The 27,943-nt window shown below is 39.4% G+C and overlaps 2 protein-coding genes across 5 annotated transcripts in view; both read left to right on the top strand.

Annotated features, from left to right (window-relative positions):
* RASL12 (RAS like family 12) overlaps positions 1–27,943 on the top strand; it is a 326,560-nt gene that overhangs the window by 225,377 nt on the left and 73,240 nt on the right. The window lies entirely within an intron of this gene.
* Positions 4–27,793, top strand: CLPX (caseinolytic mitochondrial matrix peptidase chaperone subunit X). 4 transcript variants are annotated; one of them, XM_081965132.1, is made up of 15 exons: positions 4–244; positions 3,667–3,693; positions 6,465–6,625; positions 8,574–8,691; positions 11,516–11,670; positions 13,350–13,509; positions 15,419–15,460; positions 16,940–17,116; positions 18,623–18,787; positions 20,227–20,315; positions 20,909–21,073; positions 23,136–23,435; positions 24,282–24,374; positions 25,922–26,028; positions 26,252–27,793. In XM_081965132.1, the coding sequence occupies exons 1-15, from the start codon at positions 172–174 to the stop codon at positions 26,340–26,342; spliced, it is 1,923 nt and encodes a 640-aa protein (XP_081821258.1). In that variant the 5' UTR covers positions 4–171; the 3' UTR covers positions 26,343–27,793. The 4 variants fall into 4 exon arrangements, with proteins under 4 accessions (XP_081821258.1, XP_081821260.1, XP_081821259.1 ...); XM_081965134.1 differs by lacking the exon at positions 15,419–15,460; XM_081965133.1 differs by lacking the exon at positions 3,667–3,693 and having other exon boundaries at positions 5–244.

Below are 27,943 nucleotides of genomic sequence, written 5' to 3'. Positions count from 1 at the left end.
GGGAGGCGTAGTTCCCCGCCATCTTCCGTCGTCTGGAGCGGCCGAGGTCCGTGACGCCACACAAGGCCGTCGAGCGCGGCCGAGGCGGCGGATAGGCCGAGGCAGTGGAGAGCTGTTCTTCGGTCGGCTGTTTTTCTCTCGCTCGCTCCCTCCCGGCCGGGGACTGGGAACATGGCCGGGTGCAGCACTTGCGCCGCCGCCGCGGCGCGACTCGTCAGCTCATCGCTGCCGTCGGCGTGCCGAGGTAAACCAGCCCGGCCGGAGGACCCCCCTCTCCTCAGCCGCCGTGTCCCCTCAGCGAGCCCTTTCCCCTCCCCTTTTCTGCCGTCCCTGAGGCGGGGACTACAACACTCATCGGTCACAGCCGCACATCTGGAGGCCCGGGTTGGGAAGGAGGCCCTTAACCTGATCCCCTTTTCGGGGGGGGGGCAGAATGGGTGTGCGTGTGACAGGAGTGGGGGGGACTCTCTCTTCGGGGTGAGGCGAAGGCAGGACAACCCCCCCCTCCCCAGGCTTTGGATTGGAAACACCTGTTTGTTTTTATTTTGTGGGGTGGAGGTCGGCAGGTGGGCCTTTAAGTGTGCATGCAGGCCCATATATTGTTATCCTGACATGCCGCTGTCTTTTCAATAATTCTACGTATGTATATGTGTGCGTATGTATGTGTGTGTGTGTATACATACATACATACATACATACATACATACATACATACATACATACATACATACATAGTCTTTGCCCATGTAAGATTGAGAGTGTCTTGGCAAGATTTATAGAAAGATGGCAGCTCCGGCCACGCTTTAAGCCAAAAACACCAGCCTGAAGATATCGAGTGAGACCTCACTGAAACGTTGCCAAGACAATCTCAATCTTACATGGGAAAAGACCTGAATACAACAAGACCAGCATACCTACACCCATGAAAATCTACGAAAACATATCTATCTATCATCTGTCTGTCTGTCTGTCTGTCTGTCTGTCTGTCTGTCTATCTATCTATCTATCTATCTATCTATCATAGATCTATCATATCCATCTATCCCATCCATCATCCATCTATCTATCTATCTATCTATCTATCTATCTATCTATCTATCTATCTATCTATCTATCTATCTATCTATCTATCTAAAAAGGCAGCACCATGTCAGGATAACAACTGCAAATAAAGCAAAGCCAAAAGGAAAAAAAATCAATAGCAAATCTTAACATGCAAGCTAATAACTGTAACAGTAATATATTTACAGTAATTATAGTAATACAACAACAACAAAAAAAGAAAAAAAAGAAAATGACCTTTAACTAAATTTCTGCTTACATTGGCCTATTTACCATTTTCCCATCTTATATCCATAGTTGTACACATCTTTATTCTCCATACTAAGTTATTGACATTCGTACCCTTCCCTCTCATTTCTACCTTGTGGAAACTTGCAAATTTTTGCCGATTTTTGTGGTCTCCAGCGAACACCACTCCTCTTTCTTTCCTGTCTTTCCCTCCTCAAAATTTTTTATTTTATTTTATGTATTTATTTGATTTGTCAATCGTTTACAAGATAATAAGTATAAGAATAAACAGGAATATGAATGAAATGGGGACAAATAAATAGGGAGAGTAGGACAGGGACGGTTTTTTGGCTGTTGTTTGAGTCATGGGACACCTTAGTCCAGCAAGCTGTCTTTGAAGGGGGATGGGGTTTGTTTATTAAATAAATTGAAATGTATTTTAAATTTGTCCCCCATTTTGCCATAGGCGCGGGGGACTCTGGGAGATCGCTCTTACAAATGCAGGTAGTCTTCGACTTACGGCCACAAGGGTGCCCAACATTTCTCTTTTGTTCAGTGATTTTGCCCTGTTTTTCTACGACCTTCATGGCCACCGTTGTTAAGTGAACCCCTGCAGTGGGATAAGGTGGTGAAGTCCATCTGGCTTCCCCATCGACTTTTTTTGCTTGTCAGAAGGTCGCAAAGGGGGATCCCCTGACCTTGGGATGCAGCAACGGTCATAAGTACGAACCGATTGCCGACCATCTGAATTTTGATCATGTGAGCATGGGGAGATTGCGAAGGTTGTAACTGAAAAATGGTCCTAGGTCATTTATTTCAGAGCTGTTGTAATGTTGAACGGTCACTAAATGAACTGTTGTAAGTCAAGGACTACCTGGACAATAAAAACATAAGCTGAAAAGTAGAATCTATCTGCTAAGGGGGACCTTGGTTAAGGCGGGGCTGCTCTAGGATGATTAATGCTTCAGTCTCTATTTCACGAATGAAAGCGTAATACTCACGACCGCAATTGAACCCAAAATTTATCTTGCTAAACAAGAAATGTATTAAGTAAGTTTCGCTCCATTTTACAACTTTTCTTGCCACAGTTGCAAAGCGAGTCCCTGCCGTTCTTAAATTAGTAATACCGTTGTTAAGTGAATCTGGTTTCCCCCATTGACTTTGCTTGTCAAAAGGTCAAAAAAAGTGAGCACATGACCCCGGGACACCGCAGCCGTCATAAATGTGAGTCAGTTATCAAACATCTGAATGACGTAACTCTGGAGATGCTGCAGTCGTCATACGCATGACAAATGGTCATAAGTCACTTTTTTCAGTGCCATTGTAACTACGTACAGTCGCTAAGCAAACTCTTATAAGTTGAGGGCTACCTGTATATGTGTCCCAGGATAATATTGCATTATCTTAGCTTTTCCCCTAGTAGCCAGGCAAGTGGAATTCCATTATGAGATAGTCTTTGATTTGCAATCATTTGCTTAGTGACAGTTTGAAGTTACAACAGCACTGCAAAGAGTGATTTGTGACTGGTCTTTCCATCTACAACCATTACAGCATCCTCACAGTCACACGATCAAAATTGGGGCACTTGACAACTGACATGTATTTATGATGGATCATGTGATTGCCATTTGCAACTTTCCCAGCCAGGTTGCAACCAGGAAACTCAGGGGAGGGGGAATTCATTTAACGACCACATGATTCACTTTATTGCAGTGATTCACTTAAACCATGGCAAAGAACTTTGAAAAATTTGGCACAACTCTTAACAGCCTCCTTACTTAGCAATGCTGTGGAGAGTCCTGGCCCATAGAATTGCCAAGGGTTTGACACAACTGAATGAATAACCTCACTTAGCAACAGAAATTGTGGTCCCAATTGTGGTTGGAAGTCAAGGATATTTAGGTTTGAATTTTCTTGAGTGGATGCTCCTCTTAAACCCAGTGAGAACTTGACAATTCCATAGACATGTCTAGGTTTGCAGTGTTGTTTCTTCTTTTGTTGACTTTGTGTTTGTTTATGGTATTCTGTTCTGCTAGATCTGTGCTTAATTTTGTTAAGATCTTGTTTGCTTATGTGCAGCTGTTGGCTTGTTTGTTGTCATAAAACTGATAATTGTATCGTGGAAGGCTGTTAAATCTATCATAAGATTCTTCAGTGTCTTAACACATAAAGCTATATATATATATTCCTCATTGGCAATTTTGGGTATTTCAAATTTGGATTAATGAGCAAACAATATTAAAGGGAAGGTCGTTCATCAGCCGAGCAGAGTTTTACTTGTTTCATATTCTCATAGCATTTTTTAAGAAACGATACCACAAATATAATCCAGCTTGTTTATTTGTATATTTTCTCTTCTCTACTTTATTCTGACAGGACAGATCTATGCCTATCTACCCAGAAGTAAGTCCCATTTATTGATGTTTCCATTAGACTTAATGTTGGATAAGTATATACCAATTTGCCCTTAATAATGTTTACGTCTTAAATAGTCTTGCCAGAATACCATGTGTGGAGAAGAGAACTTTGTAATGTTGCTTCAGATTGATCAGGGTTCATGCTCACTGCAAAATAATGGCCAATCTATATACTGAGCTTTGATTCCTCGTGAACTATTGTGCAAGCTCTTTGCTCTGTTGTGCTGATGAAAGATTTTTCTAGGATTTAGTGTTGGGGCATTGCTTGACAGGCATTGCTGTGATCTTGGTGAAACAAACATTTTATTTGGCCTGTAATGTCTCCAATTTTTTTTTTAAATGAATAAAATTTCTGCTTCTGTAGGGTTTAATTAGCGTATCTGTAAAGTATTCTGTGCATTCCTACTTTCATGTTATTTGCACAGTCAAGCAACATTGACTGGTTCACACATTTTGCTAGGCCGTTGTTTTTTTTCTGCCTGAAAAAGCCACAGTGGCTGACTTTATGTGTGCAAAAATAACATGAGTATTTGTTTTTAAGAATTTGCACACTTGCACAATGAACATTCTAACTTCCCTCACTGGTAATTGCTTTGTTACAGAGAAGCAACTTATTGTCTTAAGTTATTTAACACCAAGGTTGAAAATAAATATTATTTTCTAACATCATATCACAATATTTTATTCAACCTTCATGTACTTACAAACATTGTTCTCAGATGCCCTATCTGTCTTTTGCTGTCACATTCTAGAATTAACCCTTTTTGGTTTCAGCATATCATTGTCTGATCTTATAATTATACACCAGTATAGTATTACCGTATTAGGCATATCATAATTATACACTTGAACTATTCAAATATACTTCAGGTATTATTAGTGTAAGAATAGTAAACATGTAAATAAGTAGTTGCAAACCTAACACTGGGTATAACCAAGTTGTTATGCTTTCTGCTAAATTGCAGCTTAATTTTTAAAGAACTGGAAAGTGAACATTTTTGAAAAACAGATGTTGAAATGTCTTCAATCAATCTTTTTTGAGAATTGCAGACATTGGACCAGTTCTGTTATTTTCAAAACATAAATGGATATGTACTAATACAGTACTCTAAAATTCAGAACTGTCTGGTTCTTAAGTATAGAAAACAAGCACAATCTGTTCTATACAGAAGTCTCTGCAAGGTTTGAGTTGTAAAAACCAAAGTAGCAAATTGAATCTGAATTTGTAAGGGAAGAATGTTGCATAATGACATTCTGTAGTTTGGCACTAGCCATAATCTGAATTAATAGGTACTTTCACATAGACAGACAGGCTTGTGAAATTAATTTATGCAAAGGATAGCAAGCCAGACTCATGATCTGAGTTCATTAGAATCAAGACACAAACAGAGCAGCATTCATGCAGAAAACAGAAATGTAACTTCTTATTCTGCAAAGACGGCCATTGTGTGATTCTGAGTTATTGTCAGCCTCTGTTTTGCTATTTGCTTTCGGCTGCCATTGAAACGGGGAGAGGGGGTGGTATTTGGAAGGGGAAACTTTAGTACAGGAGATATTGTAAAAAGGGAGTTTTGGTCTCACTGTCTACTGCGCATGGTGGAGATTAGTGCTTGGTGTCGGTCAAGGCCAACCATCCTGCATACCAACCTGATGATGCTCCTTGAAGATGGAACTCACATGACACCTAAGGGATTCGCAGATTGGACAATGGGATGGGGGTTACCGGGGGGAGGGGGTTTAGTCACATATTTCTATGTATGATTTTTGCCTCAAATCTTGCTTTGCTTAGCTGCTATCTTTTCATAACCAGTAAAAGTACTCTTAATTCTGCAAAATGGAGTTAAGTGATTTCTTTCTTGGTTGCTGAGACTTGACAGTTATGCTGGAACTCAAATAATTTGAATGCTAATGTTATATAAATCCAGTTAACAAGCAGTAATTGAGGTAAATAAACTTTGGAATGCTGTCTAAATTCTGCCAGGCAAAAGATTTTCAACATCCTTGATGTTTCACTGTTGTCCTTTTAGTAAGGTCAAGGGTACACTCCCTGGCAATTTATTTTTGTAAGTATTTATGTTGCTCTTCTTGTTATGATAAATTGCTTTGAGACTGTTGGTCATTTTAAAAATTTCCAAAATAAAAGAAGAAGAAAATACCTTTTACAGGGAAATAATGCTTGGGGCTTAATATATAACAGATGCTATTCCTCATGTCTATGGAGATTCACAGTCCTCCGGGTCACAGTTGTCCCAAAGGTGCTTTTTCAAGCGGCAACTAAAAGTCCAGTTGCCTTTTTAAAAAGCACTTTTGGGATGCCATTCCTCAGCACAAGTTACTTTGTGAAAATATCACCCATTATGTGTTGTATTAATTTGGTCTGCATTTTGAGCATAGTTGCACTCTAGTCCTAAAGAGAATATTCATATTAGAGAGGAAAATTGGCCGTAGAAGGGGAGAACTTGCTAATGGGATTTGATTGTATATCTTTAATGCAAGGTTTTCCAACCTTGGCAAGTTTAAGAGGGTTGGACTTCAATTCTTAGACTCATGATCCAGGAGGAGCTGGCTGGGGAATTCTGGGAGTTGAAGTCCATGCATCTGAAATTGCCATCGTTGAGTAAGTCTCTTAAGGGAATGAGATCCAGTGACTTCTTGGATTCAAGATTTAATAAGTGGATTCCATGAAGTGGGGGATAAGTTACACTGAAAAGGTACACCGAATAATCAAAAATCTTTCGTTTCTTTTTCCTTTTTCAGGAATTTCATGTGGCCGTTCCTGCTTCCCTGCTTTAGGAATAATTGGGACTTGTGAAACTCAGCCTCTAAGAATTATTCCTTTTAGAACTTTTTCTGAAACACCAGCATACTTTGCTTCTAAAGATGGTGCAAGTAAAGATGGTTCGGGAGATGGCAGTAAGGTAAAACACTTTGTGTGTTTCAAAAAACACAACCCTATCCCACATACCATAGGCAGTCGTTGACGTATGACTGCAATTGTGTCTGGAATTATGGCCCTTATGTCATGCCGGTTGTGAAGCAGGTCATCATATGACTGATCCAAGTTTATAGCTGTCGGAACTTTGAATCATCAGGGTCATAAGTACCTTTCTGGCCGGTCCGTTGTATCTTTGAATGGTTGCTAAGTGACCAGTCATAAGTCGAGGGCTGCCTGTAGGGCTAAGAAATGTACATGTTTAGAGCGACCTCTTGAATCATGGCATCTCCCTTCTAATTCAGTACAGAGAGATGGACACAGGTCGGAGGCCATAAACTAAATCACTGTTTTTTTTTTTAAAAAAAAACCTTAACTGTGACTTGGAATGCAGTTGTCTGAATTTAAGCAACATGTTCATGCTGTCAGAGGACTTTTGATCCTATAAAGCTAAGTAAATGAAAAACTGAACACAGACAAATTACTTTAAACCCAAACTTGCTGTCTGGAGTTTTTTAAAAGCACAGATGGTGATTTGGAGCATAAATTATGTTGAAATACTCAATGTAATTGTTAAGTTGAGCAATCAACGTTCATGTTTAGGAATTGGTGCCTTTTAAAATTCAGCAAAGGTACTTTTCGGATTAAATGCTTGATATATTCTGCATGGAAATTATCTTTGGTTTACGAATATGGCTGGCTTGCCAAGGAAACAACATCGAGCATCTGCTACAGCTGGCACCCTCCAGTTGAGCTTTCTGCCAACGATGAGAGTTTCCTGGCCCCGTTTCCCTTGGCTGCATATGGAAAAAGAAAATGGAGAAGTGTTCTCCGCTTGTTCCTGCGTCCTCTTTTTGACAGCCTGGAGACTGACTTGAGGAGGAAGCAAATGAGTAGCTTTGTTGTTGTTAGTTGTGAAGTTGTATCCGGCCCATCGTGACCCTGTGGACAACGTTCCTCCATGCGTTCCTGTCCTCTACCATCCTCTGGAGTCCATTTAAGCTCATGCCGACTGCTTCGGTGACTCCATCCAGCCACCTCATTCTCTGCCGTCCCCTTCTTCTCTTGCCCTCAATCTTTCCCAGCATTAGGCTCTTATCCAGTGAGTCCTTCCTTCTCATTAGGCGGCTAAAGTATTTATGAGTAGTTTTAACAGTAGGAAACAGAAAGAAAGCTGAAGGAGATTCCCTAAAGGTTTATTGTTAATGTGTGTGTGTGTGTTGAATTTTGGGCAACTTTTTTCCCTTGATCTTTCTGAATCAGAAGCATATTCAAGTGAATGGTAACACTTAAGCATTCACTGAAGATGCCAGTTTCAGTCACACGTGGAGGTATCTGCTTCCCTGTGAACATTTGAGGTTATGTTTGGATTTTAAAGAACACAACACACAGTTTGAGAGAGAAAAGGAAGGCAAGGTTACAAGTGGAGATCACAACTCTTTGTGCGGAGGGGAGGATAGTTGCTGATCTCAACATAGCAGAAGATGTACAGGTAGTTCATGACTTATAACCATTCACTGAGTGACCGAAGTTACAACAACACTGAAAAAAAGTGGCTTTTGCCCAGTTTTCACACGATTATTGGAGCATGCCCATGGTCACATGATCAAAATTTGGATGCTTTGACACTGGCTCATATTTATGACGGTGCAGTATCCCGGGGTCATGTGATCCCCTTTTGCAACCTCTTGACAAGCAAAGTCAATGGGGAAGTCAGATTCACTTAATGTTACTAACTTAGCAACCGCAGTGATTCACTTAACAGGCTGTGGCAAGAAAGGTTGTAAAATAGGCAGTTAAGTGAGCTTAACTGTCTCAGCAAAAGAAACTTTGGGCTCAATGGTGCTCATCAGCCGAGGACTACCTAGTAGCTAATTATAAATCTGTCATCTGACTTTCAAGATCCTGTTTCTTTTCTTTTTCTTTTTAATTAGAAAACTGCTGGGGAAGGCAGTGGTAAAAAGTCAAGTTCCGGAAGCTCAGGAAAAGGAGGAAACCAGCTGCGGTGCCCAAAATGCGGTGATTTATGCACACACGTGGAGACTTTCGTCTGTAAGTTCTAGAAGACATATCTTCTGAGTTTCTCAGTTTTTGTAAAAAAACAACTGCATTATTTAAGCTTAAAGTGCTAACAATCCCTCCTGCATGCCAGTCATTTTGCAAAGGAGTTTAGACATCGATTCTTGAATGCCGTGGAAATAAGTACCAGAGTTTGGAATAACAACTACGGTACTAACAACACAGCTTCATATTACTGTTTACAGAAACCATGTCCTCGTGCTGTTTTGGTCCTTCTCTTTTATTTGCTGATTCAACAGGTCCTAATCAAAGAAATTAAGGGAGGGTAAATAATAAAGCATGTTTCTCAGCTGTATAATAATCAGCCATCTGATCTTCTTAAAAGCTGTCAATGCAACCTGCATTAGAAGCCCTGATATGGGGTAGTCTTTATAATATGCTTGAATCTTGATCTCTTAAATCTTTTTTCTTTCTTTCTTGCTAACTTTAGAATGATTCTGTTCTACATGTAGCCTATCAGCTTTGTGTGTGATACTCTGCAATGGGTAGAGGCGTGGTTATTAGCCCTAATTACTGGTGTCTTTGCATTAATTGCTACATGGCAGTTTCCCTCCAACCAAGGGTGGGACCTGTATTGCATGTTCCAAAATTGTGCTTTATCACTGTCGATGCTTACTCACCAATCTTTCAACATGACAAGGGGAAAAAAAACCTTTATGTGTTTTCTTTTCTGGTATCTCAAGTGGCACCGTAAATCTAAGTTTATGTCGTCCTGGCAGTTAAGATTGTTGGAAATAGATAAGTTCATGTTTTAGAAACTGATTATCTGCGAGAACTAGCTTTTTTTTTTTTAACACGGGACTTTAAGCCACATTTCAAGGAAACGAATGTTAATATTTTTTATTTACTTATATTCTTACCTTTGTAAGAGTTCAGGGGACAAATGAAAGTTTATCTCATAGCCGCTTTCTGAAGTTGATTAGTATGTGAACAAGGCAGCAGTTTTGCTAAAGTCCTCTGACTGATATGGCATATGAAAAATGTTAAAGCACACCAGATTTTCTTAAAAGCATGTCATAAATATTAACAATAATCCAAGCAGCAAAAAAAGCTGCTGTGTTAAGCACAGCCACCTAAATGGTTTGAGTAGAAGGCTGTGGTGAACTCTTTATCAAGAAGCAAGTAATAAAGAACATTTTTAGACAAGAGCTTGTACCTGAATGAGATCTCCTGGTGCATATCAACAGTAACCTAAACTCCATACTAGATGGTCAGTACCACTGACAGGCAGGATTTCAGGATTAGCAAACTTTGTGCAGCATTGTGGAGTAACACAGTTTCCAGCAGAGAACTGTGGCCTTTGTTTTTGCCATTCTCTTTTAGAATAAGATTCAAAAAATTCATGTGGACAATGGCTATTGAAGGACCATTTTTTCTCACTTCAGCGTGTTCAGCTGGAAAATAAATCCCATACACCAATACCCAGGGTTCTTAAATGAATAAATGACATTGAATTTTACTTAGAAAGTAGAATAGATTTGGTGTTCTATGTTATGCTTGATTTCATGTCTAAATTACCTCAAAATAGTTCCCTTATATCCCTCTCATTTACAGGAAATATCCGGTATGCAAAATTAATTATTTAACCATACAGTGCACCATATTATATAATCAGTAATCACACAAGATATATCTAACACTTGAAGCATTAAAAACAAGTAAAGAATTCCAAATGTAACACCAAAATTCCATTAATGTTTACAACAAACTGTTCTAGTCTTCCAAATGTGTTAAAGATCCTATCAAAATTTAGGTTTGGTCAGTTTCCCATAGAAGAGGCACAAAAGACATCCTAAAGCCATTAAACAACATAGTGCCAAAGCTGCTATGCTACTGAGAAACTCCCCCCCCCCCCCTTTAACTTTTAAATTCAAGCTCAAGATGAGCTGGAGAGTAAAGTCCTTGTGATTCTTGTGAGGTTATAATGGAATAAATTGAGTTAGTCCCCCAATACTTAGATCTTTAAAAGTTAAGCTCAGGTCTTTCATTGAAGTTAAAAGCATTTAGGAAGGCAATGAAAATTCTGGATCAAAAGTTAAATGTTCTGATTTATAAGCACCAGGAAAAAAAAACCTGAGGTTGCCTCATTAGGTCCAACTGAAGGTTCCAAACTTTTTGGGAATTGTTTAAAATATTTGGAAATCATGCTTTAAGATAACGTTAAACAATGGGAAAGGGAGTATTTGTTTGCTGTCTCAACCACCATTCAGAACAATGGTCATTGATCTTGAGCATCGCTGCACATTAGTTCTTAAGTCTGTGTAAATATATATGATATCATCCCTTTGTCTAAGAATGTGCATGGCACAGTAGGAATAAATATACTGCAATCACAATGTGCGCAGTTTTCAAGTAGACGAAAAGCCCATTTTCTGGCTGATTGTTTTAAAAATCTTGTGAAAGTACATAGGTATCAAACAGCAGTTTTCATGCGACTGATCTCTTATGTACAGAAAGTCAGGCAGTGCTACATGGCCTGGGGCTTTTCAGGAGAAACTGGAATTGGGACTTGAATGGCTGGAATTTAGTCTGTTATTAGAAGTTTGTGAAATTGGCTCCAGGAAGTTTTTTCGTTTGAAAAAGGAGAGGGAGGCTCATAGTAACAAAAATCAGTGCTTTTAACAGCAAACCTGTCAAACTGACAGGGACCCTCTGTGGACCAAGGTCTATTCTCCTCCTTCCTACCCTTATTTTATTTATTTATTCTGTAAGTACTGTATTTCAAACCGACTGTTTTAACTTGCCTGGTTGGAAAACCAGCCGTTGCCAAGCAGGTTCTGATTCTACTTTTTTGCAGCTTCCACCCGCTTTGTGAAATGTGAAAAATGCCACCATTTCTTCGTTGTGTTGTCAGAAGCCGACTCCAAGAAAAGCATCCTTAAAGAGCCAGAGACAGCGGCAGAAGCTGTAAAATTGGCTTTCCAACAGAAGCCACCACCTCCACCCAAGAAGGTACAGTCAGTTAACCTTAGCTGAGGGGACATCACCCCTTTCATAGTGTAGGCTTTTTTTAATTTAAATGGATCATCTAATTTTTCCTAGCCTATGGCTGGCTGTCCATCCTCCTTAGTTGGGCCCTTAATCTACCATCTTTTGTGAAATCATACTACCCTTTCATCTAGTCCAAGAGTTTTGGTCGCCACAATGTAAGAAAAGACGCCGAGACTCTACAAAGAGTGCAGAGAAGAGCAACAGAGATGATTAGGGGACTGGAGGTTAAAACATAACAAAGAACGGTTACTGGAATTGAGTATGTCTAGTGAAAAGAAGGACTAGAGGTGACATGATAGCAGTGTTCCAATACCACAAGACAGCTGAAGGCCGGACAAGAAGTAGTAGATGGGAATTAATCAAGGAGAGAACAAACCTAGAACTAAGGAGAAATTTCCTGACAGTGAGATCAGTTAATCAGTGGAACAGAAGTTGTGGGTGCTCCATCACTGGAGCCTTTGAAGAAGAGACTGGACAGCCATTTGTCTGGAAGAGTGTAGTGCAGGGGTGCCAAACTCATGTCATCATGGCATTGTCACGTGATGTATCGGGACTTTTTTCGCCATCCCTAAACCGAGCATGAGCGTGGCCAGTGCGTGACGCACCCGGCTCACGGGCCAGGAGTTTAACAGCCCTGATGTAGTGTCTGCTGCTCGAGCAGGGGGTTGGACTAGAACACCTCCAGGGTCCCTTCCGACTCTGTTCTTCTGCCCTGTTTTTCTGTTATATTTTATGTGACACTTCACGCCCATCCCAAAGTTTGTTTCCATTCCTCACGTTTTCCAAGGCCCTTTTAAAGTACTGGGGCCATCTCACATATTCTCAATTTTTCCAAGAATTACACTTTTAAAGAACAGAAAAGCCTCTTGGTTTCCAAAAGGACCTTGTTGGCTTCCCTAGTTTTGTAGGCCCCCTATGGCTTCCCTGAAATATTTTAAGCACTAGAGCTGTGACAGCTAACCTTCTTGCTGTAGTGTGGCAAAAGCATGCGAGCACCTGCGCGACAGCATGTGCGCGTTCCGGACCCATCATGTAATGCTCACGCACGTCCTTGCACATCCTGCCCGCCTGCAGATGCACATGTGACCCCCCCCCCACACGTTCCCCAGCCCCTCCACGCATGCACACATGGCACCCCCCGCCATCCCGTGTATGCACACAACCTCCCCCATACCTCATCCCCCGCCGTCCCATGCGCGGCACAGACCTGAAAAATCAGCTGGCCTGCAGGAGGTGCTGGGGCGACGGCTTGCATGCCCGCCAAGAGGGCTCTGCGGTACCACCTGTGGCATATGCCCCATAGGGTCACTATCACGGCACTATAGTTTTGAAAAGCTTTAGAAAAGGAGTCTTTACTGCAGTCTTTGCCACCCGAGAGCCTCCCCATCATTTAAAAAAAGAACCAACCCTCTGCATTGTCAACTCCCCACCCCACAGCAATGGGGGAGACAAGGAATCTTAAAAGCTCACAGAATTAAAAACAGTTTGCAGAGAAAAAAAAAAACTTGAATCTTAACAAGCTGAAAGGTAAATAACAGCCCTGAACCCTTAGCAGTCAGGCCTCCCCCTCTGACCCTGAATTTTTTTTCTTTCTCTCTGTTGAATGAAGTGTTGAGGATGTGTTGGCTTTTTCGTGCTAGATTTATAACTACCTCGACAAGTACGTTGTTGGTCAGTGTTTCGCAAAGAAGGTGCTTTCGGTTGCCGTGTACAATCACTACAAGAGAATCTACAACAACATCCCTGCCAATCTGAGGCAACAAGCCGAAGTTGAAAAACAGGCTTCTCTGACTCCAAGAGGTTGGTAGAGCATTTTACGTTGTGTTCAGGGACAGTTTGGCACAATCTTTCCTCCTGTGGTCTACCTGCAAATGACTGTTTGAAAAAAAAGTGCAGAGACTTGGTGTTAATAGCTCACTTAACAAAAGGAGCGGATAAGTGGTACTTATTATTTTCTCTCTTTTTTTTTAATTTTGCAAATTAGCCCTTAATTGTAAAACTATTATCCCCCTGATTAGCCCTAAGTCTTCCTTAATAACTGAAAATAAATAAAAAATAAAGCTGAAAAAAAGTAGAAAACACATACCTAAAAGAGGCCACAGAAAAGAAAATGAAGGGAGATTATATATATATATATATATATATATATATATATATATATATATATATATATATATATATATATATATATATATATATATATATATATATATATATATATATATATATATATATATATATATATATATATATATATATATATATATATATATATATAAATAAATCAAATTGAAATACAGTTTTTTGAGGTAAAAATAGATCTTCAAATGGAGGGATGCAATGAGAGCAGACCAAAAATTTTACTGCCTTCCCCTGTAACAGTTTTTTTCCCCCGTTATTAAAATATTTTAAAAGCTGCTTTAAATACCTGTTTTAGTTACATATTCTCTGTACTTTCAACACATAGGAACTAACAGCTGGAATTCTTTCAGGTGTTTGCAAATAAATTCACATAAGGAATTTTTGAATACCAAATATTCTCTTAATGGATAAGCAGTTCAGATACCTTTGATTCTGCTGTAAGCAGTAATAAAAACTGTATAGGGTCAAAGCCAACACAGTTACTTTCAGCATGGCATACATACTGTTATTAGCAAATTAAAAAACAACAACAGATTAATACAAATCATCTTTCTGCCCACAAGGACAGACAAAAAAAAGCAGTATTACTATTTTAAAAATTCATGGAAATGTTGCAGCCATCACGAGAGTAGGTGACTGTATTATTAAGGGGTGTGTGGTTTAATCAAAGCATTTGATTTCCTATAATTATGCTGATATTAAAAGGGGGCATTAGGGATTTGCTATAATATAAGAGTAGAACTACTAAGTTCTTTAGACTTCAGTATGAAGGCTTCTTTGGCACTATCTGATACAGAAATATTTTCCCATTTTTATCCCATGTGAGTGCAATCTTGGGAGGAAATCCTATTGATTTCAGCACAACTTTCTTTCTGGGTAGACGTTTATCACAGGTAGTTCTTGACTTACGACCAAAATTGAGCCCAAAATTGTTGATTAGAAAGACAGGTGTTAAGTGAGTTTTGCCCTGTTCTACGACCTTCCTTGCCACAGTTGTTAAGTGAATCACTGCAGTTGTTAAATTGGTAACATGATTGTTAAATAAATCTGGCTTCCCCGCTGACTTTGCTTGTCACAAGTTTGCAAACGGTAATCCCATAACTGTGGGACACTGCAACCGTCATAAATACAAACCAGTTGCCAAGCCTCCAAATTTTGATCGCATGACCATGGATTGTAAGTGTGAAAATGGCCATAAGTCACATTTATCGGTGCTGTTGTAACTTCGAGTGGTCACTAAACAAATGGTTGTAAATTGAGGACTACCTGTACGCAATAAAACGCTGTAGAATTTGTTTTTTTTTTATTGCCATGTGAAAATCATATATGCTTGTATTAGCAAGTGTTCTGTGTCATTTATAAGCTGCATTATACAATTGTAAATATTTCACTGGTGAGTGTGTATATGTGTGTGGTGTGAGCATATCTTTTCCTTGCTGTTAGTGATGTCCGTTGCTCCATAAACCTGTATTCAGAAGAGGGCAAGAGGTGAAGGAAATGTAGTGCTTTTTAATATATATCTCTATCTCTTTCTCCATCATATTACTATTTTCATCCTGTCTCTTAGAATTAGAGATAAGAAGACGGGAGGATGAGTACAGATTTACAAGTAAGTGGTCTCTCCTCATGGCCTCCTCTGCAATATCTCCCCCCCCCCCTATTTTAATCACAAGTAGCATTTAAACTGTAGCTGTGAAAAAACATTACAACTCCATCATGTGTTCATTTTTCAGCCAGACACCTGAGCCTCATTTTCGCTGTGAAGGTGAATTTGTGTCTCAACTTTGCCACTTTTAACCCACAGGTGATGAAAGGGCATTGATGTGAAGAGATAGATGATAGATAGATGATAGATAGATGATAGATAGATGATAGATAGATGATAGATAGATAGATGATAGATAGATAGATAGATAGATAGATGATAGATAGATAGATAGATAGATAGATAGATAGATAGATAGATAGATAGATAGATAGATAGATAGATGATAGATAGATAGAAAGATAGATGATAGATCTAGATCAGATCAGATCATGTATCTACTTAATTGCTTAATTTCTGTGTATAAAGACACACTTATTGGCTAGAAAGGGATTTAATTGTGAACCTTTTTGTGAAGATTGCAGTGGTTTTATTCAGATACAGATTTACCCACTTCAGTGATGTTCAGAGCTCTGTGGTTTTTTCAGAAGGTTCTTCGTGTAATCAGAATTTGGCCTCTTTACCCCACTGTAGTAAATATTTACTTGGAATAAATAAATACAAAGTAAATAACAAGGAGAGATAAAATGAATGGTTCCTCAGGTTTTTACCGGCTGAAATGTGTCAGAAATTTATTTTTAAAATATTTCCATGTAGGCTATGGAATGGAGTCTATTATCCTGTTGTTTTTCTCATTTTACATTAACGATGCTGAAACTAGAATGCGAGGACACTCTTGGGATCTGTGATGAATGAATGGAAGGGCACAAAGTTCTAAATTAATCTTTTAAAAAAGGATGCAATATTACATGTAACAGGGTTGCCAGGAACATTTTGACTTTTTAAAGCGTTTCCCCTAACTTCATTGTGAAAGATTTGCACGATTTGGAGAGAAACCAGACGTGTGTTTTAATTACTTGCAGAATAAATATTTCAATATATTTCATAACGGCATAATGTGTAGCTGTCATTTTTGTGGAAATCTGAATTATTTACTTGGTTTAAATGGAATTTTCTTGCGTTGCTAAACCATTTGTTAGAACCTAAATCCACCCTTGACCTGAACCAAATGTTTGTTTGTTTTGTCTGTGCGTTAGAATGTTTTGCAAGTGCAGCTGTTGTGGTTTATGAACCATGGTTAATGGCTTAGAGTTGAATGTGACCTGCATTGTTACCTCCAATTCAAACAGTCAACGTCAAAGCAATCCAGAAATTTGTTGAGGTGTCTTAACTTAGCTATTGTGCTGCAAGACTAGCTTCTAATGGTCTTCTCTCTGGTAACTTTCAGGCAAGTGGAAGAATGCTTGGAATTGCAAATGTGCACTCCGTATGGCCCATCAAGTCACTTCGTTTCTCAGTTTGTGGAATGCTTGTGTATTTCAGAACTTCTCCAGATTGCTGGGATTAGTCCACACGGCAATGCTTTAGGGGCATCCATGCAGCAGCAAGTGAATCAACAAATGCCTCCAGAAAAACGAGGAGGCGAAGTATTAGATTCTGCCCATGATGACATCAAGCTCGAAAAAAGCAATATTCTGCTGCTTGGACCAACTGGCTCAGGTGTGTAAGCCCTGTCGGACCGTAAATCAAATTTAGAAAGTATTGTGCAAAATGCAATAGGTTAACAAATACGGTAGTTACATAAATGTGCTAGAGTTATACAGTATTACTTGAATAATAATTGCATTAGTTAATTTTATATAGAATTGTAAATAGTTATTGTTAAAATAATACACTTTTTTCTTTTAAAAACATTGTATCTATGGTTTTTCTTTTCTTTCCACAATGTATATATATATATATATTGCATTGTTTTGTTTTGGTCGATATTTTTAAAGCAGTAGAAGAATGAATAAAAAAATATACAAAGTTTGAAGCACATTTAGTTGAAAGCACATAAATACATCTATATTTATTTATTTATGTACCTAAACATTTATGTACATTTAATAAAGTAAATGAAGTTTGAATAAATTGGCAGAAAGGAACAGAAGCTGTCCTGTAGCATGAGTGAATCAGCTGCCCCTGATGCTACTCAGCTGGCCTTATAGATATTTGGCAGCAGATTTTTTTTTTAACAAAAATAAAGTTCTGTGCAGTTTCCTGCATCCCTGTCTCTGCTGCTGGACAGACTCTCTCCCCAATCACAAGAAACAATTGGAAAGCTCCAGTTCATTGTACCTACAATGATATCGTTAGCCCACACAGACACTTTTCCACTATGCTCTGAAAAAAAAAATACCTTCCAAACTGAACAAAATTCTTCTTTAGCCCAAAATACAGGGAAAAAAATTATTTCTGCTGCTTGAAGAATAGTTCAGCTTAGTTTGATAATTTTATGATCATGCAGTTTGGCTTTTAAATAATAGCCACTTCTGTTTCCCTGCGTTTCTCGGCCTATAAATCATACCATCTCTTGCGGCTTTCTAAACACCTCTTGTTCCAGGAATCCAGTTAGGATTTGCTCCTCTAAAAGCTAATTTGGATTTAATACAAAAAGCCCATAAACCTTGTAATGGGGGACCTTCATATTTATTGGTCAGTGATAAACAAGATTATCAAGGCTGGTCATAGGAGAAAGAAGTCCTCTTGAATACCAGAATGGTAGTGATAACTCAAAATTCAAGTACTTCGATGTGATATTAAGAATATTTACATCTACTGCTGTGTGTGTATGACAAACTTACATGACAAATCCCTGCAGATTTTTAAAAAGTCAGTGTGTGCTGTTAACCATGTCTTAATGCATTGGTTCTCAACTTTTTCTTCACCACGGATCCTTAAATATCTTTTGTGGCCATGGACCCCCAAAACTCAAGATTTAAACCATCACATTGCAGGCCCCCCTGTAATGACATGCCTTCCCCCCCCCCCCAACCAGGGGATCCATACACCACAGGTTGTTAACCACTGTTTAAATGCATGGGGGGGGGGGGTGTTTCCAGCTAGAACAATCACACCACCCAACTGGTAATCATTATTTCCATGGCAAAATAAAATGCATTTGAAACTCCAATTCTGTGATTTGCAGTAACAGATTTTTTTTTAAAAAAAAATAACGAATAGGTAAAACTCTGCTGGCCCAGACGTTGGCCAAGTGCCTGGATGTCCCTTTTGCAATCTGTGATTGTACCACTTTGACTCAAGCTGGTTATGTTGGAGAAGATATTGAGTCTGTCATTGCAAAGCTGCTCCAGGACGCAAATTACAACGTAGAAAAGGCTCAACAAGGTAAAGCCATTTCCCCTTTCCAAAACCATTTCGTGGTCTTAATTTTCTTTCCCTTCATTTAGAATTCAATGTTGCTGCCTTCAGTTATTTTCTCCTCCTCGTTACATGCCACCCCCATCATAAAATAGGATTGAGTTGAAAGGAATGAAGTTAATTATTTCAACCAAAGCATCCCCTGATAGTGATTTTTAGGGAAAGATTAGATTTGTGGGAAATGAAAAGAATTACACATGCAGCATGAGAGCAATTGGGGATCTGACAAGCTGGAATTATCCATGTGGCTGATTGAAGGAGCTGGTTTTCTTTTCCTTCCTGACTTAACTACAAATCCAATGGCTCAACAAGGTAAAACCATTTCCCGTGCCCTTCCCTCAAAGCATAGCTAAGGGCTGCTCCTTATGTCTGTTTATCAGTTTCCCATTTATCAGTTTCCTTGCAAAAATATTATCTGTTTTGGTTGCCACGATGTAGAAAAGATGTGGAGACTCTGCAAAGAGTGCAGAGAAGAGCAACAAAAATGATTAGGGGACGGGAGGCCGAAACATAGGAAGAACAGTTGCAGGAACTGGCTATGCCTAGTTTAATGAAAAGAAGGACTAGGGGAGACATGGTAGCAGTGTTCCGATATCTCAGGGGTTGCCACAAAGAAGAGGCAGTCAAGCTATTCTCCAAGGCACCTGTGGAGATTCTCCGTCCTCCAAGTCATGGTTGTCCCAAAGGTGCTTTTTCAAGAGGCAAGTGGACTTCCTTCTTTTTTCTTTAGAGATGTTTCACTTCTCATCCAAGAAGCTTCTTCAGCTCTGAAGAGCTTCTTGGGTGAGAAGAGAAAACAGGGTGGATAAAAATAGATGATTGTTTTAAAAACAAAATAATTAAAAAAAATGGTTTTTTAAAAATTTTAAATCAGATTTTTTTTTATTTTTATCAAATTTATTTTAATAAAATGCTTTTGGAGTCGAAATCTATCTAGTTTTCTATTTAAGATACATTCGTAATTTAGTTTCTTCAGCATGAAATGGAGCTTAGTGATGTAGCATGAGGAGGCTGCATATTCTGCCATATTGGGGACTGTTCAGTGAGTCAACGGAGGGTCAGAGGAGGAGCCGCTGTGGGGCAGAGATGACAGTTGCTCTTCAAAAATGACGATTTGAAATTGGGTTGATATAAATCAAACCTTTTTACCAGGGATTTAAATCATGATTTAAATTGACTTGATTTAAATAAAATCCAGTTGCCCTTATAACTTATAACTTTGCTATTATTGAACCAGATTTTTTTTTTGTTATTTTTGACCACCTCTTTTTATTTCAAGGGTATGTCTCCGGGAGCATTTTCTTCCCCTGTCACTACCATCCTAGGAAAAAAACAGGATTCCTTATGTGCTAATTGTGTTTGTGTAATTCAAAAGCTCCTCACTTTTAACTGCCTCTAATTTGCAGGCATTGTTTTCCTGGATGAAGTGGATAAGATTGGCAGCGTTCCAGGCATTCACCAATTACGGGATGTGGGAGGAGAAGGGGTTCAACAAGTAAGTACGGAAACCTTCGCTTCCCAACGATGAGAATCCCGCCCCGATTGAGAGAAGAACCAGTTTTATTTCCCTGGGAGGTGCAAGACTGAGGCAGAAGTTATTTTCTAAGCTACCTATCAAGTTTTCCCACCTTTCTTAACTCTTTCGTGGGCGTTTCAGACTAAGCATTGATAATGCTTATGGCAGCTCATCACTCCCCCTTCTTAACAGGTTCATGCATCTTTGTGTAGGAGAAAACCACACCCTTACCAAAACTGGCAGAGCAAGCTTCTGTACCTTGAGCAAACTCTACACTCACTCCCACTGAAGATATTGCCTAGTTGGGTAATAAAACGTCTGGGAACAACTAAGCTCAGAGAGCACAAAAGACTCTACAGTTCAACCCTGAGCTCCACACATTTTCTCCTATTGGAACTCTCTGATTTGCCTCTCAAGACCTGTTGAAGGAAACAGAAGGATAGTTGTGTAATTATATTCATTCAGTGCCCGTTTGACGGTTCCTATAGGCCGCAGTTAGTTACTGTTGTAAACTGCCTGAACTTGTTTTTAAGAATGAATGTGTTGCTTAGGCCTCTCCTATTTTTACATAGGGGTTGTTAAAATTACTGGAAGGCACCATTGTGAATGTCCCAGAGAAGAATTCCCGCAAATTACGTGGTGAAACAGTGCAGGTTGATACAACCAACATCCTCTTCGTTGCTTCTGGTGCATTTAATGGTCTGGATAGAATCATCAGCCGGAGGAAAAATGAAAAGGTAAGGAAATTGCATGCTTTAGCTGTATAAAGAAGAGAACTCTGCTAAATACCCTCCAGAGGTCACCATTAAAAGGCAAAGGTATCATTCAGTTCAGCTCACAAGGAAAATAGATTTTAGGATCATTCAGTATGGTAGGCAAATTTTCTAAGTCCTGGTTAATTTTGCTCAGTCTTAAGTTAAAATGCAGTGCTGATGCCAGCAATATTTAGAATAGAATAGAATAGAATAGAATAGAATAGAATAGAATAGAATAGAATATCAGAGTTGGAAGGGACTTTGGAGGTTTTCTAATCCAACCCCCTGCTTAGGCAGGATCCCCTACACCACTTGAAACAAATGGTTATCCAACATCTTCTTAAAAACAATCAGTGTTGGAGCATTCACAACTTCTGGAGGCAAGCTGTTCCACTGATTAATTGTTCTAACTATCAGAAAATTTCTCCTTAGCTTTAAGTTGCTTCTCTCCTTGATTAGTTCCCACCCATTGCTTCTTGTCATGCCTTCATGTGCCTTGGAGAATAGTTTGACTCCCTCTTCTTTGTGGCAGCCCCTGAGATATTGGAAGACTGCTATCATGTCTCCCCTAGTCCTTCTTTCATTAAACTAGGCATACCCAGTTCCTGCAACCGTTCTTCATATGTTTTAGCCTCCAGTCCCCTAATCATCTTTGTTGCTCTTCTCTGCACTCTTTCTAGAGTCTCCACATCTTTTTTACTTCGTGGCAACCAAAACAGATAATATTTTTGCAAAGAAACTGATAAATGGAGAAGTTATTTTATATATGAATACACAATTTTGATTATCTTGGTTTGAAGATCATTCAGTATGGGTTAATAGCTCTCCTGTTTTAAATGCAGTGGGAGCTGGAGTTTCTTGTTATGTTTATTTTGGAGACCACCATTAAAAATGGGATATTGAAGCTTAAAAGACTGTATTTTCACCCCCAAATTTATTGCCACGCATCCAGGTTGCTCTAAACCAGTGTTTCTCAAACTTGGCGACTTTAAGTCCTGTGGACTTCAACTCCCAGAATCCCCCAGCCAGCATAGCTGGCTGGGGAATTCTGGGAGTTGAAGTCCACAGGACTTAAAGTCGCCAAGTTTGAGAAACACTGCTCTAAACAGACTGTACAATGGCCATATTTTAGATTATTGCAGTCTGTTTTGCTAAAAGCATAATGCAATGCATTAATAATTTGTGTAATAACAAAAGTTTTTAATATTAAATATATATGTCACTTAGGAAAAAAATAGATATGTTATAAGAACAGGTGAATTAAAGGAGGTGCTGCACCCTTCATGAGGAGAATAAAGTTTTACAGAAACAGTCAAATACAACATTGAAAATGTTACGCCAACTTTTTAATATTGTACATTAATTGAAACCATCAAGCATCCATTTTTTGTTGCCAAGTATTTTCCCCAGACTACCTTATACCACAAAGAGACACCAGGCCATAACAAAATTGTAAACCAGTAGGCACTGTTTGCATAAAATTCTTTTTTAAATTATAAGCTTCCAGTCAGAAATGCTTTCAATAAATCCTGATGCTTGACAGTTTGCATCCAGCACTCTAAATATTTGTTAATCCAATAGAAGTGAATATTCATTAATAACCATATCCTTTTTAGGAGAAATGCTGATTGTCTGGAAGATGAAAGCTATCTTGTTCTTTAGTTGCTATAATGACTTCTTTTGGACCAAAGGGCCTTTAGATGGAAAAATTGGATACAAATCCTGCTGTGAAGTTTCTGGATAAGCTGTATCCAATTTAGACTGATTTGTTGATCTTGTTGAAAGCTCTCTCTTTAAACTTCTCATGAAAAAGTAGAGGAATGACAATTAAACTTCAGTTTTACAAACCAAATAGGGGAAAACATTGTATATCACATTGGAATCTCCATGTATCTAAATTTACTAATTATATGAAGTTTTGGAAAATCCTTAGCTAAAGGATGATTCCTCCCATAGGCGCTTTGTATAATTTCCTGCAATGCATTTTCAGAACGAAACATTAGCTTTGGTTTTGTTATTAAAGCCAGAACCTTTTGCCTTGCAGTATCTCGGCTTCGGTGCCTCGTCAAATCTGGGGAAAGGCAGAAGAGCTGCAGCTGCCGCTGACGTGGCTAATCTGAGCAGCGAGTCCAATTCTGAGCAAGAGATGGAAGAGAAAGACCGCTTGCTTCGACACGTCGAAGCCCGGGATCTGATTGAATTTGGCATGATCCCTGAATTTGTGGGACGCTTACCGGTGGTCGTTCCCCTGCACAGCCTGGATGAGAAAACTCTCGTGCGGATCCTTACGGAGCCCCGGAATGCCGTCATTCCCCAGTACCAGGCGTTATTCAGCATGGACAAGGTTTGCCTCTTAGAGTATCTTCTTACGATAGCATATTATTTCTTGTAGATCAAGCTTGGGTGTGCTCAAAGAGTGGATTGATCTTAAGTGAGGTTGAAGGGATTACCTTTTTTAAATAAAGGTATAATAGAATAATATATGATTTAGATTTATCTTTAATAGCAATAGCCCTTAGTCTTATATACCGCTTCACAGTGCTTTACAGCCCTCTCTAAGTGGTTTAGAGTCAGCATCTTGCCTCAACAATCTGAGTCCTCATTTTATAGCCTTAGGAAGGATGGAAGGCTGAGTCCACCTTGAGCTAGTGAGAATCGAACTCCTGGCAGTGGGCAGAGTTAGCCTGCAATACTGCACTCTAACCTCGGCTATATTATAAGTCTACTATTGCTATTTTCTGTTGTTTTTGACTACCCCATGAGAGATGAAAATCCCTTTTTCAGGGCAGCCGGTCAGCATCCGCTTCTTTTGACTTCTTATCAACTTGTTCATGTGTCATTTTAGGCAGTCCTTGACCTACGGCATTTTGTTTAGTGATCTTTTTCAAAGTCTGATGAGCAAAGTCAGTGGGGAAGCCAGATTCACTTAACAGCCCTATAATAACTACGGCAATTCACTTAACAGCAGTGGCAAGAAAGGTCATAAAATGGGACAAAACTCGTTTAACAACTCTTGCTTAGCAACAGAAATTTTGGGCTCAATTGTGGTCATAAGCTTGAGGATTACCTGTAGTGACCGTATCTGTTTTGCCTTTATGTCTATTACACTTCTCTGAACCAGAAGCATAAAAGAAATCAGATATTAGAAAATGTAGCCTTCTTAAAATGTCCATAATCTTATGTCTTACAGTGTGAATTAAACGTCACAGAGGATGCTTTAAAGGCAATAGCCAGATTGGCTCTGGACCGCAAGACGGGAGCTAGAGGCCTTCGATCTATAATGGTAAGAGCTTTTGCCCGATTGCTGCTTAATTACCGGATGTGCAGGCATTAATCCTATGTATAATAATTTTAAGTGGATGACTGTAGGATGTTTTACACTCTCTCCCCTGTTCTGTATGTCTGTGTCAGTGGTGGGTTGCAGGCGAGACGCCCCGGTACGGGCGTACCAGAGCCTGCCCGGAGCACCAGGTACTGTTCCGGTATGGTGCTCCGGAGGGCCCACCCGAGCTCCTTATCTGTCCTTTAAGCCTTTGGCGCTTCCGCACACGGTGCGTACGGCGCCTGCGCAATGCTCCACCAAGCAGCTGGAGCCTCACGGAGGCGTCACAGGTAAGTACAACACGTGTGCGTGAGTCCATGTGAGCGACGCCAGGCCCGTTCCAACTGTACCGGTTGGAACGGAATCCGGAACCCATCACTGGTCTGTGTATAAAATCTTTGGAAGTAATTGGTGAGTCAACAAAGGGACCACACACACATAAAAAAACCCCATCCTTCTTGACAGGAGACAATTCCATGGTACTTGTTTTTTTAATTTCTTCCCTGTGAACTGAAAAATATACACTATATTGCCAACATTATTCGCTCAAAACTGCTTCTGATTAGGTGGATGGGTGAGCGAATACTTTTGGCAATATAGTGTACGTAATATGAAGGAGAGTCCATATTTGGCTATAGTCTTAAGATAAAAATGATGTAAAAATCTGGTTTAAGAAAAAATACATTGATGCTTGCATGACTTCAGTAAGTAGGAGGCTGGTAAGGCAAGTGCTTCTTTTGGGCATTCATCCTCTCCATTTGAGGAAGGAGTTTATGCCATGAATCCGATAAAGTTTGTCTTTCAGTCTGTGCCTTTTGTCCTCATTTCCAAAACTTTTCTCCTTCTAAGAGCCGTCTCACTTTGCCTTGTGGGTAACAGCACTGTTCTTGCGATTACAAGTCAGGAGTCAGGGTTCCAAGTAACACCCCCCAACAAAAGAAGACTCCGAGGCTTGAGCTTCTTCAAAGTTCCACTCTATTAGAGATGTCATATTGGCATATCTGGGAAAACACGAATCTGAATGAAAGTCCCTGCCCAGCATCCACATGTCCATCACATGGCCCAATCAGCCACGGTCACAAAGGAACATTCCTCCCATCCGTGTCAGCCCAGGTGCAGGGACAAAACGACCTTGACTCTCTGAGAAAGGAATATTATTTAAACTACATATATCCCATACTCCATATAAACCCCCTCCCAGTTTCCCACAGCATTAAATGTGGCAGGCCTGAAGGCCCAATGCAAAAGATGGCTTCCAGGCCTGACAGCAGGATTGGGAGGAAATGGTTTTATTCATCATGAAACCAGGGAATAGCATTTGGGTATGTCTCCTTGGCAAGTGCACAATCACCGTTTGAGTGAGAAACTTTGGCACTTTCATTCAGATCCAGAAATGGGCCAAACAATTGCCTATTGTTAGATTGTTGTTAAAACAGAAATTGTGTACAGTGATTTAGAGGGGAGGAAAAAAAAAACCTGAACTGTTCTCTTCATCCCCGCAACTTTAGGAAAAGCTACTGCTGGAACCAATGTTTGAAGTACCCAACTCTGACATAGTATGTGTGGAAGTGGACAAAGAAGTTGTGGAAGGGAAAAAAGAACCAGGATACGTCAGGTAAACTTGATGAGAGTCAGATTGGGTTGGCTCCTGATTTTTTCTTTCTCAAGAGCCTTTCAGACAATTTTCTAGGCAAGCGGTCATTCTGCAATTAAGTCTGTCGTTGCTAAAGGCAATTTCAATGAACTATAGAGAATCAGCTTTCTTTCTTTTTGTTTCCTGATAAGATCTCCATTTTGATTATTTCAGACATTTGACATTGCTCCCATTTCAATTATAGGACTCCAACGAAAGATTCCTCGGAAGAAGAATATGACTCGGGGGTAGAAGAAGAAAGTTGGGCCCGCCAAGCAGACGCCGCAAACCATTAAACAGCCAGAATGTTCCTCAGCAAACGCACCCGGTGTGTCTGTCTTTGTTTGAGACCATACGTGGCCCTGCAGCCTGTTGCTAACATTGGATTCCTCCTGACTATAGGACCCATGGCTGAAAACGTTGGCCTCTTTCTAATGGGAAACCAGATCATGAGTTTCTGTAACATCACATTGGGTCTGTTCAGTGGACACGCGGACTAAAAATGATATAACGTTGAGAAAGTGAACTGTATATTAAGTTTTGTTCAATTAAAACAAAAACAAAAAAACGTGCTTTTTAAACTGGCTGAAGAGGGATGGTAACACAAACACATTTTCCCCTTTACCCCCAACTCCTCCCTAAGTGCTCCCTAACCCCTCCCAATTAGAACCCCGTTGCGTTCAGGACCTTCACATACACACGAAATATCTTAGGAAGCCTGCGGTCTTTCCTAAAACTAAGATGATCTCAGCAATTCCCCTCTGAGGTTAAACAACACGTTCACAAACAACTATAGCTGTTACAAACAAACAAACACTGATCTTGTGGTTTGTCACCACCATAAAAAAAAAAAGATTTGAATGGTCATTGGGCAAAGGCAAATTTTCCAAGTCCTACTTAATTTTGCTCAGTCTTTAAGTTAAAATGCAGTGCTGATACCAGCAATATTTAGATATTTTTTGCAAGGAAACCGAAAAATTGGGAAGTTATTTTATACATGAGTACACAATTTTGATTATCTTGGTTTGAGGATCATTCAGTATGGGTTAATAGCTCTCCTGTTTTAAATGCAGTGGGAGGTAGAGTTTCTTGTTATGTTTATTTTGGAGACCACCATTAAAAATGGGATATTGAAGCTTAAAAGGCTGTATTTTCACCCCCAAATTTATTGCCACGCATCCAGGTTGCTCTAAACAGACTGTACAATGGCCATATTTTAGATTATTGCAGTCTGTTTCCCTAAAAACATAGTGCAATGCATTAAAGAATTATGTGTAATACCAAAGGTTTTTAATATTAAATATATATGTCACTTAGGGAAAAAAATAGATGTGTTATAAGAACAGGTGAATTAAAGGAGGTGCTGCACCCTTCATGAGGAGAATAAAGTTTTACAGAAACAGTCAAATACAACATTGAAAATGTTACGCTAATTTTTTTTTAATATTGTAGATTAATTGAACCTACTGAAACCATCAAGCATCAGTTTTTTGGTGCCAGATATTTTTCCCAGATTACCTTATACCACAAAAGGACACCAGAACATAACAAAATTGTATATTTTTCAATATGATCAATAGACACTGTTTGCACAAAATCCTTATTTAAATTATAAGCTCAAATGCTGATACGGCATCCTGTTACTTTTAAATCTCTTTGTTTTTCAGTTAACCCGATCCTTTAGTATTTGTAAAAACAGAGAAAGGATCGCTAATGTTCTTGATTCATTTCTGAAAATTAAAGTCTCTACCTACAAATGTGGTGTCTTTCCTCTGTGTGAGATGTAAATCTGTTACCAAATTATAACCTCTGCTTAAGCATATAATTATTTCAACCACTTGGTTAAAACAGATGGGAATCTCCATCACAACCAGTAATGACTGATGGTGGATGAGGG

Source organism: Natrix helvetica, assembly GCF_964273705.1.
Source record: "Natrix helvetica genome assembly, chromosome: 12".
NCBI lineage: Eukaryota > Metazoa > Chordata > Lepidosauria > Squamata > Natricidae > Natrix > Natrix helvetica.
Note: the sequence above shows the minus strand (reverse complement) of the source record. Positions and strands in the feature narration are given on the sequence as shown.

Bases quoted from the DNA above. Each gene is read 5' to 3' on its own strand.
- CLPX (XM_081965132.1), top strand. From the start codon at position 172: ATGGCCGGGTGCAGCACTTGCGCCGCCGCCGCGGCGCGACTCGTCAGC. The intron at 13,510-15,418 runs GTTGGTAGAGCA...CCTGTCTCTTAG, and splicing joins GGCTTCTCTGACTCCAAGAG to AATTAGAGATAAGAAGACGG. The intron at 18,788-20,226 runs GTAAAGCCATTT...TCTAATTTGCAG, and splicing joins CGTAGAAAAGGCTCAACAAG to GCATTGTTTTCCTGGATGAA.